We start from the raw sequence: 17,217 nt of genomic DNA, 5'->3' as shown, positions 1-17,217 counted from the left end.
TTGTTAGACTTACAAAACAAACTGGACTTAGAACACACTCTCCGAACAGAACTTGTTTGTATGTAGGTGACTCGTTCGTATGTATGCAATAGTGATTCCCCTTCTTCATGAAGGAGGTGAGGCTGTCACGAGAGAGAGGGATAGGTTTGCAATTGGGGGGCTTAGAGAGATGTCTGATGTTTTATCAACCACTGAAGAAATGGGAGAAGGTGCTGATCAAGGGATAAGTAACATGCACAGGGATTTTGGCGATTGAAAACCATAAAGATTAAAGGAAAAGACTTGAAACCATCAATTCTAAGTAGTGTCCATCAGCAGGGTGGCAAGGTGCAGCATTTTTTTGAATTGTGAGAACTGAGCCTGAAGGACCCATTCCTGCCCACGAGCAGAGGTTCCAGGAAGCTTTTCGGGAAGCTCTGCAATTGGACAGATACCTGTTGCTGCACCCAGACCTGCTCCCATACATGAAGAACAGGGGAGAGCAGAAAGCCAGTGGAAAGGGACAAGGTCCCTGTCATTGCAGGTTCTGATAGTTGGGGCGGGGGGGCGGGGGGGTGTCTGGGGGTATTTCACAGGTTTCTGAGGCCAGGACGTGGCCCACTGGAGAATACACTATGTCACCTACTGTTCACTCCCTGGAAGGGCTCTGCTTCCAGAGCATGAGTGCCCGAGCTTCCCCAGCCCTTCCTGCTGACACCGGATCCCCTGCTACACCCTTCAGGTGTCTCTGGACTGCTGAGATCTCCAGGTTGGCCTCGGTTTGTAACAGGAACGCAGTGCGATTGAGGGCCCCGGCCAGTCACCAAATGAGGGGGATGAACAGCCTCAGCTTCCCCACCCGTCCCACCCCGGCAGGCTCCCTACCTCACCCCCTCCAGCTCCACCCAGGGTCTGAGCTGTCAGGGTTTGCTCCTCCATCCTCGCCGCCCCTCCCATGGGCCTCGGGCGTCGGGAAGCCGCGAGCCGAGGCCCCCGAGGGCGCAGTGCGCAGCCCACGCGGCAGGTGGCGGCGTCTCCCCGCGTCCCGCAGCCCCCGGACCGCGCGCACCCGCCCTTGAAGGTACCGGGAAGCGCCCTGCCCAACCGCGGCTCGCGGTGTCCCCGGGCTGGGCGCCGGCGGGGCGAGGGCAGTTCCCGGCGCCGGCGCTTCATTCTCCCCTCTGGGACCCGTCGCGCAGGCCCCGAGGGTGCGGCGACGTCCGGAGGCGCGGCGCGGGCAGAAGGGTGAGCGGCGGGGCGGGGCCGGGCAGCCGACTCCGGGAGTCCGGCCCGGCACACCCGGGCCTCTCCTCTCCGCCCGGGACTGCGGCCGACGGGACGCCCGCGGGCCGGGGCTGCATGGGGCTCCCGCGCGGCCCGCTCTTCGGGCTGCTGCTCCTGTTCGCGGTTGTCTGCTCGGGGATCCTCGTCGCCCTGTACTCCTCGGCGGTGGAGTCGTACCTGGGGCCCCTGACCGGAGCCAGGTATGGGCTGCCACGCGGGACCTGTCCGGCGGGCGCAGGGGACGCGCAGGGCGCCCAGCTCACGGCTGGGCCGCCCTCCGGAGTGGCTTGCCGCGGGCACTCGGGCTGCGGCCCTTTGTCCCCAGAGCCTCCACCCCGGCGTTAAACTCGTGCTGCCGGGGGCCCATAGCCTCTGCCGGGGTCCGAGAGTAGCTTCGCCCCTTGCGCACCGGCGATACGCTCCCGACAGCCTTATGCTTACTTCCCTCCGGCCCTGAGTAGAAACCCTTTCTATTGTCCAGATTTGGCTAGGACACCTGAATCTTTTAAAAACAGTCCCGTTTTTGCCACCCATTGTCCCTCGCTAACGTCACGTTTTTTTCAGGCTCTCCTTGGGGGCAGGGATCCAAGTCTCCCGGTTCAGACTTGGCCGGGCTCCTCAGCCAGGCTGCGGCGGGTCGCCTCTCCCTCTAGCTGTGGTCCCCGCCCTCCCCACGCCCGGCTCCCTTAACTCCCGGCTCTCTGCTCCGTTTCTTATTTAGATAAGCACCGTCTGGGCGCAATCGGGGGCGATCGGCGAACAGGGGCCCATCCTGGGCTCCATCCAAGTTCCCCTCCCTGAGCCTCCTCCTGCGCTCCACTCCCTTTCGCCGACCCTGGGCACCTTTCTTTCATTTGTGCCCCAGGAGGAGAAATCTGAGAGCCTGCCTTTGGTAGGTGATGGTTCCAGTTACTGAAGAAGGCTCAAAAGGATTTAGCTTTTCTTCTGGAAGGTGGGCCGAGCTGTGCCCAGAGTCTGGATTTCTGAGGCCTCCGGGGCCTGGCTTTCCCTTCCCAGCGCTTTCCCACCGGCACAGTCCTTACTAAACCTTGCTCCAGGGATAAGGGAATGAAATCAAAATTAGTGTGTGCTCTCAGGAAACAATGTCAGAGGGCACCCAAAGCTGCAAAACAATATGAAACACCCTTGCCACTGACTACGAGTCCAGTCCCTTTAGAACAAAAGGTGCTCTAGCAGGCAAAACCTGAAGTTACTTCATCTCCCTGGAGTGAGAAATTGCATAAGCAGAAGGACTGAGAATATTGAGGGTATTAAGAAAGGGGATCCTTGTCAGTTTTATGTAAGGATCTTTTGAAACACATTTGAACATCTGTTGAAAGTAATACCACTCTAAATATGAGGTTTGCTGAACATCCATTACACCTCAACAAAGCTTTTTTTAAAGATCTTTCATCTTTTAAAAATCTAGTACAACCCAAGAACCTGTCCGTATCCTTGTTGTTTTGGTGATGTCTGTGCTGTAACTAAACCCCAGGGGCCAGGTCCAGACTCAGTCTCGGTAGGAGGTGGATAAGCAGGGTGGCAGGTGGGATGGAAGTCTGCGTGGGGACTGCAGGCTGTGCGACCTCCCCAACTGGGGACCAAAAACGGACCTACCTGGCTGGCTACAGTGGAGAGTCCAGGGAAGCAAGGCCCTGGGACCAGGCCTACCACACCCGAGACGGGGCTCTCCTTGCAGGTTGGAGAGTGGAATCGGTTCAGGAATTTACTCACAGAAGAATCTGAATCAGTAGTTCGTGGGCTTGGGATTTCTAGACTTGTTTTTTTCTGGAGGAGGGGGTGAGGATAGCTACAGGACGCCAGTAACCTGCCAGTTACCATCTACTGTCAACATTATTTTGTAAAAGAAAAGGCTATTTTAGAGCGAAGAATTCCTAAGAATATGATCTAAGTTGAGTAAATTTAGTTTTATGAAAAACTGCACAACATCGACCTCCTTTCTCCTCGGGCTGGTTAAACTTTCCATAGGGGTGCGGGTGAGCTGGGCTGGCCCCTTCCCCACTCCTTCCCAGCTCCCAGGCTGGTGTGGAAATGCCCATGGATTCCGGAGTGGGAGGGGCTGGGGGAAGTCTGTGAGCATAAGGGGTGCTCTGGGGAGAGGAGCAGGCCTCCCTGAGGCTGGGGCAATTCAGAGCAGCAAAACTGAATTGAGGGGCTCCCCATCCCCACCCCACAACTCTGTCCCTTCTGTCTCTATTCCACCAATTCAGCAGTTCCTCCATCAGGTTCCAAGCCTGGCTGCGTGTTAGAATCACCGGGGAGGGAGGGGTGAGTGGGGGAGGGGGAGTTAGATCACCTGAGGCCCAGAACAATCAGGTCAGAGTTCAGGGATGGGGCACCCGGTGCCCTTCACAAGCTCCCTAGGATTCTCGAAGGCCACCTAGGCTGAGCACCACAGTCCCAGTTCCTCAAAGAGGAACTACAGAATTACGTAGGCGGCCTGTCTGGGGCAAAAGAGACAGGTGGGGGAAGGGATCGCCCTGCTTTTCCTGGCCTGCTCCTCCATGGTCTTTCACAAACCTGAAGGCAGGCAGGTCACAGGCTCCCTTGTGGCTCAAGCTGTCTTGGCACCTAGAAGCAAGAGGCCTCTGTTTCCCTCAAAACCGCTGATCCGGGACTTCCCTGGTGGTCCAGTGGCTAAGACTCTGCGCTCCCAATGCAGGGGGCCTGGGTTCGATCCCTGGTCAGGGAACTAGATCCCACATACTGCAACTAAGAGTTCGCATGCCGCAACTAAGACCCAGCATAGCCAAATGAATACATAAGTTAAAATATTTAAAAAACAAAAACAAAAAAAACCCCGCTGATCCAAAAATCCTCCCCACCTGCTCCCTGGTGGCTATAGGGGAGGGGGTAGGAGTCTGGGAGCAGCCTGACCACCCTCTTGAATGGATAGGGGCTCCTATTCCTTCCTTTGTGTTTGTCCTGTGCCCTGGTTCAGGGACCACCTAGCACCCGGGAGGTGGGGTGGGCCAGTAACTTAGCCCCTTCCACAAGGGACAGTGTCACAGAGGCTGTCACAAGGTCCTTTCCCTTTGCCCTTTAGGTAACAATAGCTAATATTTAGAGGACACGTTTTATGTAAGATAACGTAGATTCTGTGTTTGCACCTCCCAACAATTCAGGCAAGGCTTTATTGGGGCCCCTGCTGCAGTAGGGGGAAGCGAAAACAAGTAACAGGTTCCCTTGCTTGCTCCCTGGGTTGGGGGGGGGGGCGAGTTGGTTCCTTATACTGGGTGACAGTAGGAATGGGTCCAGGGGTTGGGCCAGAGGGGTGGCTTAGGTGGTCTGCCCACCCCCTTGGTGGTACCCTGTGCAGGGTACATGTGCAGTATCCTGCTTTTGCTGGACACCCTGCTTTTGCTGAGTTTTTGGTCTTTTTGTATCTTGTTGTTCATAATTTGCCCCAATTGCACATGCACCCAGCTGTTTTTAGTCCCTTATAGTTTCTTTGCATTCTGTGGCTCAAGGGGTCGTTTGTCCACGTGCAAGCACTGCAGCAAAGGCCCCCAGGTCCCAGCCTGTCTCAATGTGATTATCTTTACACCTATATGATTATCCCAGCTGAACAGACACACAGACTGAGGTTCTGAGAAGTTCAGTAGCTTCCAGAGATCCTGGGATACAAATCCACGGAGTCAGGCTTCAGACCCATGCCCTTCACCAGGTGAAGGGCGCCCAAGGCACCTGGGATCTAACACCTGTTTCTGGGGCCTTTTGGCAGGGAGACCCCTCAGATGGTCACAATCCCAGGGGGCTGGCAATCTTTCCTATTTTATATTTTCATCTCTTAACCACCACCTCACTGTTCCTATACACTCCACATTTCAGCCGCTTGCCAAGGGGCTTCTTTATTTCTTGGTTTCTGGGTAGAACATAATAATAGGACAGTATTTTGTGTGCCCAAAGAGAGAGAGATGGGCAAGAATCAGAGCACAGAAGAAACAATCAGACCCTGATGGACTGTCAGCCCCCAGAGCTAACAGAGCTAGACAGCAGGTTCCAGGGGCAGGTGAGACCCCTGCTTTACTTCTGCCTTCTCCCCCAGGAACATCACATCGTCTCGAGCTTTCTTTGGACCCAAGGCATCGAATTCTAGGACGAGAAAGGTACTGGGGCCAGCTACCCTGTGGCGGTTTCTCACATTCTCAAGTTAGCACTCAGGGAAAAGGGGTAAGAAAAGCACGAATGAGAACATTCTCATGAGCCTGCTGGGCGGGAGCACTCTGGAACCCACCCCCCCACCATTCCCCCAAAGGAAGCACAGAACTGAGCGGCCAGCCAGTCAGGGCTCCTCAGACCTGACCACTGGGGTTCCCTGCACCCCAACAGCAGAGAAGGGTGACTCCATATTTACTCCTTGGGGTGTAGCCAGCTGAAAAGTTCTGGGAAGTCTTGATTTATCTTTAAAAGTCCTGTGACTCAATAGTGCACATTTTGTGCCTTGAGTCACTTTGAAAAGTGTCTCAGAAAACCTGAAGAGTCAGTCCTCTTCTATCCTCACAAGAATTTTATATGTATTTATGAAAATGATTCTGTACCCTAGTAAACCTTTTTCGGCGTGGACTAATTTGTATCTCTTCATAGTCATACTCTGCACGATCTGTATATAATGCATCGAACTTAGAGGTGTGACCTTAAATTTAACTTTTTTTAAAAAACCAGGTCAATAAAATTTAAACTGCTTAACAACTAAAAAAAAAAAAAAAAAGTCCTGTGACTTTTACATTCTACTCCTCAAAATGTCTTTTGACTGTAAAAGTCACATTTAAACTGCTCACCATGAAGTAAACACCAAGCCCTGGGAAGATGTTTGAGAACTTCCGGGCCCTGCTCTGTAACAGATCACGCTGACTGTGGCCTGAAAGGCCGTCTCAAGCATTTTACGTGAGTTCTCTCACTTAAGCCTCATTGCAAGCCTGTGAGGCAGTTTTACAGATGAGTAAAATGAGGCACAGAAAGGTTAAGGTCACTCATGGAGAAGAGGTGGTACAGGGGTTCGAGCCTCTCATTCGACCCCAGAGCCTGGCTCTGAACCACTGAGCAATACGGCCTCTCCCCCTCTGCGTGCTGCGGTTGGGAGGGGTGATGACTGGGTAATTCTGGCTTGATTCGGGTTTAAGAGTTGTTTTTAACGCCCGAGAGACTGGAAATTGTTAACTGAAGCCTCAGGGAGCAAGATTTCACCCCATGCAAGACTTAGTGACTGCTGAGCGGTCAGAGACAGAGTAAGCAGCCCTGCACAGGTGATGGGGACCCCTTCCTGAGAACAGAGGCCTGGTGGACACTTGGCCAGCGGGCTGAAGAGAGGCCTCAAGGGTCTTATAAGCGCTTGGTCAGGTCACCTTTACTTTTCCTAAAGTCCTTTTCACCTTGAGCTGCTTGGTGCTAATTGACATATTTCCCCACCTCATTTAAAAAAAGGATTTGAGGTGGCTTTCGGACACATATGACATGGCAAAAAAAAAAAAGAAGAATAAAATGAAGAAGCAGGTAAAGGAAAAATAAAGGGAGGAAAAGTAGACAACGTCAGATAAGTGCATGAAAAATATGCCACCGGGTGTAAGAGATGGGCTGTATATCCGGCTCTTAGCTTCCTAGTGGCCACAGCAAAGAAGGAAAGTTTGCCACCCTGTCCATGAGATAAAAAGCAAGCCAGTTGCCCAAGGAAAGTGCAGCCTTTCCAGATACAGAGACCTGAAGATTTTTCTCTTGGAGCCTCGTAAAGAAGGCCCTGGAAAACATCCCTATGATAAACCGAATAGTAGTGAAATTAGTGCTGTCAGTTCGGCTTAATGCTTGCTTTGAAAACATGAATTTGTTCCATAAAGACTGCTATATTAGTAAACAATATGAGCATAATCCAAATTTCGTGTGTGTTTATCAGTGATTTTGTCAGCAAGAACACTGGTAAATGCAGAAAACCACACTCAACCAAAGGGAGCCATGTAGGAATACACAAAAGGCACACACAACGCACACTTCAGATAGCCATCTGCTTCATCGCATATGTTATAACCGGCTTTCCACCACTTCACGAAAACTCCCAAGCTGCCACCCTTCCGACACCCACATCCCCAAGCAAATGTCAAGTCTTTTCCAAGGTCAAGTGCCATAGTTTTAGTAGTACTTATATATTTCTTAACCAGCGAATGTGTGTACAACTGCTTCTATCTTACCTACGTTCTTCCTTATTTTATGCATCACTGATCAAGTTTTTGAGTGTTGCGCTGCTAATCCCTTTTCCCAAAAGCCCTGTGGTTTTGGTTGCACAATTTTGCATAATGGTTTTTAAGCACTCATATGTCACATAATAGCAGAAATGACTGTACAGCTCTTTCCTGCATTGTCCTTTGATCAAACCAACGGCTTAACAAAGAGCCCCCTTCAGTGGGAAGAACAGCTCCACCCAAGCCCAGGCTGTTCAGGATTCTGACATGGGGGCTGCAGGCAGATGGAGCTGAGGCCTTTTTGGTACACTGCCCTCCTTCAAGGTCGCTGTGTGCAGAGGCCCTGGAGGGCTTTCTATGGCAGCTGGAACAAACTACCACAAACTGGGTGGCTTAAAACAAGAGAAATGGATTCTCTCACAGTTCTAGAGGGCAGATGTCTGAAATCAAGGTGTCAGCAGGGCCAGCCTCCCTCTGAAGGCTCTAGGGAAGAATCCCTCCTGGCCTCTTACAGCGTCTGGAGGCTCCAGGTGTTTCTTGGCTTGTAACTGCATCACTCAATCTCTGCCCCCATTAGCACATGCCTTCTTATGAGGATACCACTCATTGAATTTAGGGCCCACCTTAATACAGTATGACCTCATCTTACCAATTACATCTGCAAAGACCCTATTTCCAAATAAGGTCACATTCTGAGGTTCTGGGCAGACATGAATTGGGGGAGGGGACACTCTTCAATTCAGTATAGGCACCGACTGGCAGAAACATGTCATAAATCTTCCCAGCAGCCCGTTCCACGTGAATCCTACGGCAAGGACTGCCAGAGCTGGGATTTGGATCCAGGCTGACGGATTCCTAAGCCCAGGCTGGACCTCCTCCACCACAGGGCAGGCAGGTCTTACCCATTTGTGGGAAACTGCCTCAAAGTTCCCCCCAAGTGTGAGGTGAAATTGTAGGAGGCCAGAGCCATCAGGCCTGAGAGATGTGGAACCCAGGAGAAGGGCTGGGCAGGGTAAATCCAGAAAGCTCTCTCACCCCCACTGGGCTGCTGCACTACAGGCCACCTGGGCCTGCAGATCTGGGGGTTGCCCAAGTCTGGAGGGAGAAGGGCAGCACTTCCTCCCAGCCCTCTGGTGGCTCCTACGCACCCCAACCCCCAGAAACAGCCCTCTTCTCTTCTCACCCACAGAACCTGCCCTGTCGACACTCACTTTCTCTCGCCATTCGACGGCACCCTCACTTCCGGGATCTGTTTGATCTCTCCATTCCAGTGCTGCTGTCAGGGAACCTCTTCACCCAGGAGCTCTGGGACAGCCTGAGCCGGCACAAAGCCCCCTATGGCTGGCAGGGGCTCTCCAGCCAAGGTAACCTGCAGCCCTCTGCCCTCAACTAGTCCATTGCTCCTGCTTTTGGCCTTGGTGCAGAATGGGCCTCTCCTCCCTCACAGCACCAAGATGTGGACCCCCTGCCTCTTCCTCCCAGGCGGGCCTCAGGGCTCGATACCCCTGCTGTGCGACTCCTGACTTCCCTGGCACAGACCCTGGCACAGCCTCTCTATGCACTGGGCTGGCACTCTATAAGCTTTCACTCCTCCCCCACCCCCACCCCAGCCATCTCTACAAGCACCACAGGGTCCAGGAGATGGCCCCGGCTGCCCCTGCAAGCGGCTCTCACCATCCTGGGGCTTCCCTGGTGTGAAAGATGCCAGTGTCCAAAGGTGGCCGAGGACAGTGGCTGTGGGGTCTCAAACAGCCTGCGGATGGTTGCTGCTGTGGGAAACCGCCCAGAGCCCCCTCCACGTTAAATATGCCCCTCACCCCACCATGCCTCCGATTATTTTCTTTGGGAATACACACGGTCCTGGGAGGACTGGTATCTGAGTGCTTTGAGATGACTGAGGGCACAGCCAAACCCCCTGCTCCACCACCCTCTTCCCACTGGCATTTCACTGTCCTCCACCCTCTGTGCCTCTGGAGAGGGGCTGGTGTCAGGCCTCGGGCAGGTGGGGGGAGCCAGGAAGTCTTGGGAAGGCCCCAATGACCCATGTGACCCCTCGTGGTGCCCCACCCTGTCCCACACCCACAGCCATCGCCTCCACCCTGAGCCTCCTGAATGGCTCTGAGAGCACCAGGCTGTTTACCGTCTCCAGGGAGCTGCTTCCGGGCTGCATCCGGTGTGCCGTGGTGGGTAACGGAGGCATTCTGAATGGTTCCCGCCAGGGTCAGAACATCGATGCCCATGACTACGTGTTCAGGTATGTGGGACAGGGGCCAGGGAGGAAGCAGGAGAGGAGCTGGTCCCCAGCCAGCCCCCGGGGGAGCACCACAGGTGAGGGCAGGGGCCAAGGCAGCAGTGGCCTCAGGCAGCTCAGCACTTGTAATGGGCAGACAGGCACGGACAAAGGCATTACGGAAACAGGCCCTGAAGATGAGTGAGGGTGTGGTCGGCTAAGGGGACCCAGGAGGAAGGAGCTGCCAGGGTCAGCTTTGTCCACTTCACAGGGCATCCCTTCAGGTCCCGAGTTGTGGGGATAGGGCTAGTGATCGGGCACTGGGGCTGCTGTGGGCAGAGGGCGCGACAGAACCCTGGGGATGGAACAGGGACAGGCAAGGCCCCCTGGGGATGGAAGTAAACACGCAGCATCGTGTAGCCACACGCAGGCTGATGGGCCTCTGTTTGGACCAGACTCAATGGTGCTGTGATCAAAGGCTTTGAGAATGACGTGGGCACCAAGACCTCCTTCTACGGTTTCACTGTAAATACAATGAAGAACTCCCTCATCTCCTACTCAAACCTGGGCTTCACCTCTGTGCCGCAGGGACAGGTGAGGCCGCTCATGGGCACACCGTTGTCACTGACAGTCGGTGCCACTGTTTCCCAACCTGCGTCTGAGGGGTGGGCCACAGGGTTCCCAAGCCCCAGCCCAGGGCATAGAGAGGCTGTGCCAGGGTCTTGGGCCCCCGCAATGGAGCCACTGAAGGGGTGGATCTGGGCAGGGGCGCCCTGTGGTTTCAGGTGGCTCAGGACAACTCTGGGGTGGAACACGAATGGGTAATATTGACTGAAAGCCTATGGAGTGCCAGGCACTTACAGAGGCCACGCCAGCCCTCTCTTACTGGTGAGGAGACTAAGGCTCAGGGCCCCTTCAGTCAGTAAAGCAGCGGTGGGGCTGGATTCAAATCCAGACTCCCCCCCACCCAGAGCTCACGCTACACACAGTGGGAGGGTATTTACTGAGCGCCTCCCCCCTTCCCAGCGCCGGATACAGGCATCACAGCAGCCCCTTTCCAGAGGGCAGTGTGTCCAAGGCCACCACCCAGCCAGAATCATCAAAATCCAGGCCCCTCTGACCGCAGTGCTAGGGTTGTTTCCGTTTCTCACGCTGCCCACTGGAAGAATGATGTGTGCCCTCCTGAGGGCTCACAGCAGACCGTGCAGGAAGCTGAGGTTCAGAGCAGTTGAGGAAAACATGCCCAGAGCCCCAGCTTCGGAGCAGGAGAACTGCAATCTGAGTCTGTCTGCCGCTTCCAGGTTCTTTCAACCACAGCTAGTTGCTGTTAACACACTGGTGCTTCCCTTCTAGAGTGGGCTGGTTACCACATGCAGCGGGGAGGTCCCAGGATAAGGGTTCTGGGATGCTCAATAGGAGTGGTTTGAGTTTCTAGACGCTTCCTCCTCTGACCAGGGAATTCAGCGGTGTCCTAGCCACAGTGTCTGTGCACCGAGGCCTCTTTCAGCTCGTGACAGAACAAAATGGGACAGCTCCATTTCTGGTGTAGCCACAGAACCTGTAGGCATTATCTATAACTGCATGACAAACTACCCCCAAACCTAGTAGCTTTAAACAACAAGCACTGATCATCTCACAGTTTTCATGGGTCAGGAATTCAGGAGCAGCTCAGCGGAGTGGTTTTGGCTCAGGGTCTCCCAGTCAGGATTGGCAGGGGCTGCAGTCCTCAGGCCTGCCTCCGGCCAGAGCTGAGATAGCTCCCTCACAGCCCCTGCTCCCCCCAGGTGAGCGATCCCAGAGAGCAAGGAAGCTCCAGTGCCTTGTATGACCCACTTTCCAAGGTCACATACCCTTCCTTACTTCCACTTTTTTCTACGCATTAGGAAAATTTTGTTCATTAGTCACGAAGTCCAGCCCACACTCAAGGGGATGGCAATTAAGCATCGCTTCTTGAAGGGAAGAGTATCAAAGGATTTGAGTACTGAAACCAGCAGGGTACCTGAAAGCGGGAATTACAGGCATAAAAGGGAAATGCTCCCGTCAGGGCACAGACTGGGTGCAGAGCCGTCCACTCTGAGCAGGATCTTGGCGTGGTCTCGTTCCCACTGCGGCTGTTTCTCTGTCACTCCGACAGGACCTGCGCTATATCTTCATCCCCTCAGACATCCGCGACTACGTGATGCTGAGATCGGCCATTCTAGGTGTGCCTGTCCCTGAGGGCACCGATAAAGGGGACAGGTGAGCAGCCAAGCAGGGGGCAGGGCATGGTAATGCTCCCAGGGTCCACTGTCGGATGGGAAAGGTGGGTGAAGGCGGCAAGAAAATCCCCAAGAATTCAACAGAGCATTAGAAGAATAAGCTCTTTTTTCCTACCCCCAGGAAAGCCTAGGTAACGCTGCTGGTCCCCAGGGACCCTCCTGACAAGGCGGACTGTAGGTTCAAGGGGCTCCTTTCTGAGCAGGCAGGCCTGGCCCCTCAGCTTCAGGCTGCTGTCCCCACAAACAACCCAGCCACCCAGCCAGTGGCCGCCGCAGGACCTGTCCACAGCTGGCTCTGCTGTCCTGTTTGAGCACACTGTGTCTGGAAACCAAGAGTGGGGGCCAGTATCCATTCCATTCCTCCTGGCGGGCACCCTCCCAAGACTGCCCATGAAATGGGAGAGCAGGCGACGTGGGTCCAGTGTCCGGCGAAGTGGGAACAAAGGGCCCTCTGTCTTTTCTCCCCCACCTTCCTGGGCAGCAGGCCTGTGTCCGGCTCTTTTGAACCATGTCCTGGCCTCATCTAAACCTTCTCCCTGTGGTGCTGAGACAATTTCTTGTCCCTGAGTCAGGTTCTTAGAAATCTGCGCCACCCCCGTGACAAAGACCCGCCTCCTATATCGGTGGCCCCAGGACATCTCACCCACCGTGAAAGAGCAGCTTCTGAGGCCTCCTTGGGGGTTAAGCCCTCAGAGGCCAGGCTGGCTCCACCAGCCCTGCCCTGTGCCCCACCCCCCTCGTGATTACCTAACAATCCCTTGCAAGAGCTCACAATGCTGCACCTGGTCATGAGGGTGGGCTTTGTGACCCGGGGCGGGACTGGCTCTTGGCGGGGCTGGCTCAAAGACATCGGGCGGACATAAGCCTCCCCAACACCAATGAGCTCCCCCTCCCCTACCCCTAATCCGTCCCCTACCCAGTCCCCTACCCAGTCCCGATCCAACCACACCAACCAGCAGCCCTACGCCAGCGCCGGTGGCTCAGCCCCTTCCGCGTCCCCCACCCGGGGGTCTTCCTCCCGTCCCCCCTCTCACCCTGCCACCCCAAATGCCTCACAGCCCTCTTCCCGGGCTTCCTCCCTGACCCCTAGCCCTCACGTCCAGCCTCGAGGGTCTGCCCAAAACGTCACTCCACCCACCTCCAAATCTCCCTCCCAATCTGGCTTAAAATCTCTCTCTCGAAACTCTTCCCAAACCCCCCCTGTGCCCGGCGCCCAGTCCCCATCCCACAGCCCTGCACCCTCGGCTTCCTACATCGGGCCCATTCGGGGCATCCCGCTCTACATCGCCCCCTATGTGCCCCGCTTCCTGAAGGAGCCCCCCTTCTTCCAGCCTCCTACCTCACCACTCCCCCAAAACCAGTGCTTCCCCTGCTCCTTCCCCTGCCCCTCCCAGAACCGAGAGCGCGCCCCCCCTGCGTCTCTCTACTTCCCTCTCCTCCCACCCCCTCCCCACCACCCGGTCAACTGCTCCTACCCGACTCCTCCCGCTCTGTTCACACCCCCCTCCTCTCTCACGTACACCCCGCCCTTGGAGGTCCTGGTGGGCGGGAAGCCGCACGTGGTCCCCACGGTGCTGCCCGCCACCTTCTACACCCCCTTCTCCCGCTACTACGCCCAGCCCCGCTCCTACCGGTCCACACACCGCCACCGTCCCGGTGCCTTTCCCCTCTCCTCACTCCCCAACGGGCCGTACGACGGCACCGGCCGCTCTGTCCATTTCTATCGTGGGTCCTAGGCCTCAGACCTATTTTGGACCAGAAGCCTCCGCCAGCAAATTCAAGCTACTCCATCCAGACTTCATCAGCTACCTGACAGAGAGGTAGGTGGGGGTAGGGGTGGTGCTGGGAAGAACTGCTCCTCCCCCCCCACCCCCGGCTCCACACCCACCGGCAGCACCGGCTTTATCCCCCCAAGGATGAAACCCACAGGGGGGCCATGTACGAGGACACCCCAAGCACTTATACTGCTTCACTTACTACTTTATTTGAATATTATACCTTGATGGAGGTGGTGTTCTATCAGTCAAGGTAGATGGGAAATGGAGAGGGAACTCATCAGGTTTCCTTACTAGGGATGTTCAGAAAGGCTTAGGCCGGGCATGGGGGGACCACAGATGTGGGGCTGTATTGGGACCGGTAGAAACCGAGCTGTCATCACTTTCAGGCCTGAACACGGCTCAAATACGGGAGACCGTGGGGAGGAGCCTGGGGAACACCTGCCTGCAGATCCCAAACCCCACCCCACCTCCTACCAGTGGTTCTCAGCAGGAGGCAGGTCAACTGTCCTGGTCTGGAGACATTTTTGGTTGTCGCTAGGAAAGCATGAGTGCCACGAGTGGGCAGAAGCCAGGGCGGCTGCTGATCATCCTACAACGCACAAGACAGCCCCTGCAACAAGCAACTATCTGGCCCTAAGTAACAGTAGTGCTGCAGCTGAGAAACCCTACTACGGCCCAGAGGCTGGCGTCCTAAGACACAGAGCAGGCCAGGGGTGGCAGGTGGGTCTGGGAGGCAAACTGAAGACCACTCGACAGAGGAAGACCAGGCTGAGAGGCTAGGCGATTTGCCTGGCAAAGCCTAGATGAGAATCCAGGGCTGAGGTCAAGCCCTGTGGTCACCACACTGTGGCCTCACTTTTGGACTGTTCTGGGTGTCTCTGAATGTGTGTACGTGTGCGCACACGTGCATCACCTCGCCAGTGCCTCCAGTCACAGGACCTGTGTGCTCTGTCCTCATACGTGGCTCCTGCTTGGCCAAAGTCTGGAGGTAGAAGCTTAGGTCTCCGCCTAAATAACTAGGCCACCTATGCCCTAGACACCTGTGGTGCAAGAGGGTGTTGCCGAGAGAAAGGTGAGTTAGACTGGATTCAGGCTTCTAGAGAGTGGGAGAAAGGGGAAGGCTCTCACCTGCAGTCCTTTGGGAGGACCTGTTCCTCTTTCTCACCCCGTTACCTAAGGTGTTATTTCAACCAAAGATTTTTGCATATAGTTCATTTGGTCTTTTCCCAAATAGGGGATGGGTTGGGGTAGAGGGCCGGAAATTTCTGCAGTTTTCCAACCGAACTGGTGTAGTGGCACAACCATCAAGCTAGTGTGCAAGACCAAAAGTCCTGAGTCTTGATGGCTCTTTTTGATTCCAGGTTCCTGAAATCCAAGTGGATTAACACAAAATTCAGAGACCTATACATGCCTAGCACCGGAGCCCTCATGCTGCTGACAGCACTGCACGCCTGTGACCAGGTGAGAGGGCTTCTCTCTCAGGAGCCCACCGCAGCAGAGGAGGTGTGAACGGAGCCTGATTCGCTCCATGATATCCCCTACGTGAGGCCTGCTAGCCCAGATCTGGGACTCTGGGCCTCTATCCTGTGGGGTAAGGATGCCCCAGCTGCAGGAGTGATCTTGGTCTCGGGAACGGGATGGAAGAAGTGCTCTTCAGGGTCCCTTATAGGACAGTCCCCTGTGCCAGCCTTGCCTTCCCAATCACAGCCACCTGCCCCTGGGCTGGCTTCTTACACCCCCTCTGCCCCAGGGCAGCTGCTCCATATGGTATTTAAGACACATTTTATCCAACTGCTCTTGTGAAAGCAAAATCTTCTCAACAAAAGTGGGCAGAGACATCTTTTTGTGAGGACATTCTAGGCAGCCTTCCACACAAGGAATCTCTGAAATCACTGTATGAGACATTCTCGATGGGGTGGTACCCACGTGACGTGCGCGGAGACAGAGGCTGAGAAGCAGTTTTCCAGAAAAGGCAGTGACCCACACTGAAGCCAGCACAAGAACTGAGGCCAAGCACCACTGGACTCTGGTCACCTTTTCCCCGTTTTAAACAGGAGGCTCTTGCCTGCAGTCACCGTTAGAGTAGGAGGTAAGGGGCTTTCCGCCTCTGTCTTGAGCACAGTGATGATCACAGCTTTGGTGTCACAGACCTGAGTTCAAATTCCAGCCCAGCTACTTACTAGCTTGTGACGGGGGACACATGTTTGGTTACCTTTCTGAGCCTGTTCCCCATTTGTAAAATGGGGACAACATCTACCTAAGATTGTTGTAAGGCTGAGTGAGAAAATGCAGAAAGAGCACAGTTCGGGGCATTAAAGTGTGGGCGGGAACTGTTTATCCTCACCTTCACACAACACAAGGCAGCTGGGAAGGGGGGGACATGGCTTTCTAAATTCACGTGACTTTACACATAGTGGAAGCGCAATAAATGCTAACTCAACGACTGTCCTTGTCCAGGTTAGTGCCTATGGATTCATCACAAGCAACTACCAGAAATTTTCTGACCACTATTTCGAACGAGTAAAGAAGCCACTGATATTCTACGTGAACCATGATCTGTCCCTGGAAGCCACCCTATGGAAAGACCTGCACAAGGCTGGCATCCTTTGGCTGTACCAGCGCTGACCCTGAAGCACCCAAGACCTTCGTGGTTTTGCAGAGCTGAGGCCCTTGGCCCCTCAAGTGGCCAAAGCTGCTTTCTGGTCTTTTCAGCCTGAGAGGGGCTCCAACTGTCCTTGACCCTCCCCCCCTTCTTCCCTACAGAGGACACCGATTGGATGTGTGACTGTCACTGAAGCCTATTCTTTGTGGGACACCCCACCTTGTCCTCAGCTCATCCAAGAAGACTCTCCCCTGGTTTGAGGCAGACATCCCAACCCTGGGCAAGAAAAAATGGACTGCTCTCTGCTGGATTTGTCTTTAACGCCGAAGATAAGACTCTCAAGGGGAGACTGACCCTCACCAGCGTGATTCTGGCTGGGTATAATCACCAGCGTGATTATACCCGTGCCACAGTAGTGGCACGGAGTGACCAGGAGGTCAGTGGAGCGGCTCAGGGTCTCTCAGTTAACAAAGAACAAGCAGCAGCAGAAGCAAACGCACACTTCTCAGCCCAAATCCTCCCACTAGCGTGTCCAGCTTTACACAAACTCCAAAGCAGTTCAACTCAAGGACATGTCGGAACAGCCTTGCTGAGAACAGGACCAACGCACTTCTGCCCCCTGATAAAGTGGGAGCACAAAAGGCAGAATGTGATTTGAAACTAGATAATTGCATAAATGGTGGATAACCACTGTGTCTGTGTGTGTTGGGGGAAGTAGTATATCATGCAGGGTGCTTAGCACAAAGAATTCAGAATTCAAGAACCATGGGGAAGGTTCTGGTATTTGATGGGAGTCAACCACGCAGAAGGTTGCTGGCCTCTGATTAAAGTCCCACTGGACATGTATTACCACCTTGTCACCAAAAGGACATTACTGGGTAATGAACCCTCATTA

The 17,217-nt window shown here is 54.6% G+C and overlaps 1 protein-coding gene and 1 long non-coding RNA gene across 14 annotated transcripts in view; one reads left to right on the top strand and one right to left on the bottom strand.

The window, feature by feature from the left end:
• The window catches only part of LOC118886805, a 112,806-nt gene that overhangs the window by 89,971 nt on the left and 5,618 nt on the right, over positions 1-17,217 (bottom strand). The gene's annotated exons all lie outside the window — the stretch shown is intronic.
• ST6GALNAC2 (ST6 N-acetylgalactosaminide alpha-2,6-sialyltransferase 2) lies at positions 1,241-17,109 on the top strand. 3 transcript variants are annotated; one of them, XR_005017795.1, is made up of 9 exons: positions 1,241-1,463; positions 5,333-5,393; positions 8,644-8,818; positions 9,540-9,708; positions 10,140-10,278; positions 11,819-11,922; positions 13,679-13,762; positions 15,082-15,311; positions 16,178-16,291. XR_005017795.1 is itself a non-coding variant. In XM_036837038.1 (9 exons), the coding sequence occupies exons 1-9, from the start codon at positions 1,339-1,341 to the stop codon at positions 16,343-16,345; spliced, it is 1,125 nt and encodes a 374-aa protein (XP_036692933.1). In that variant the 5' UTR covers positions 1,277-1,338; the 3' UTR covers positions 16,346-17,109. The 3 variants fall into 3 exon arrangements, 2 of the variants coding, with proteins under 2 accessions (XP_036692934.1, XP_036692933.1); XM_036837038.1 differs by having other exon boundaries at positions 1,277-1,463; positions 15,082-15,181; positions 16,178-17,109; XM_036837039.1 differs by lacking the exon at positions 13,679-13,762 and having other exon boundaries at positions 1,272-1,463; positions 15,082-15,181; positions 16,178-17,109.

Source organism: Balaenoptera musculus, chromosome 20 (assembly GCF_009873245.2).
Source record: "Balaenoptera musculus isolate JJ_BM4_2016_0621 chromosome 20, mBalMus1.pri.v3, whole genome shotgun sequence".
Lineage (NCBI taxonomy): Eukaryota > Metazoa > Chordata > Mammalia > Artiodactyla > Balaenopteridae > Balaenoptera > Balaenoptera musculus.
The sequence above is the reverse complement of the archived record's forward strand: the minus strand, read 5'-3'. Positions and strand labels throughout refer to the sequence as shown.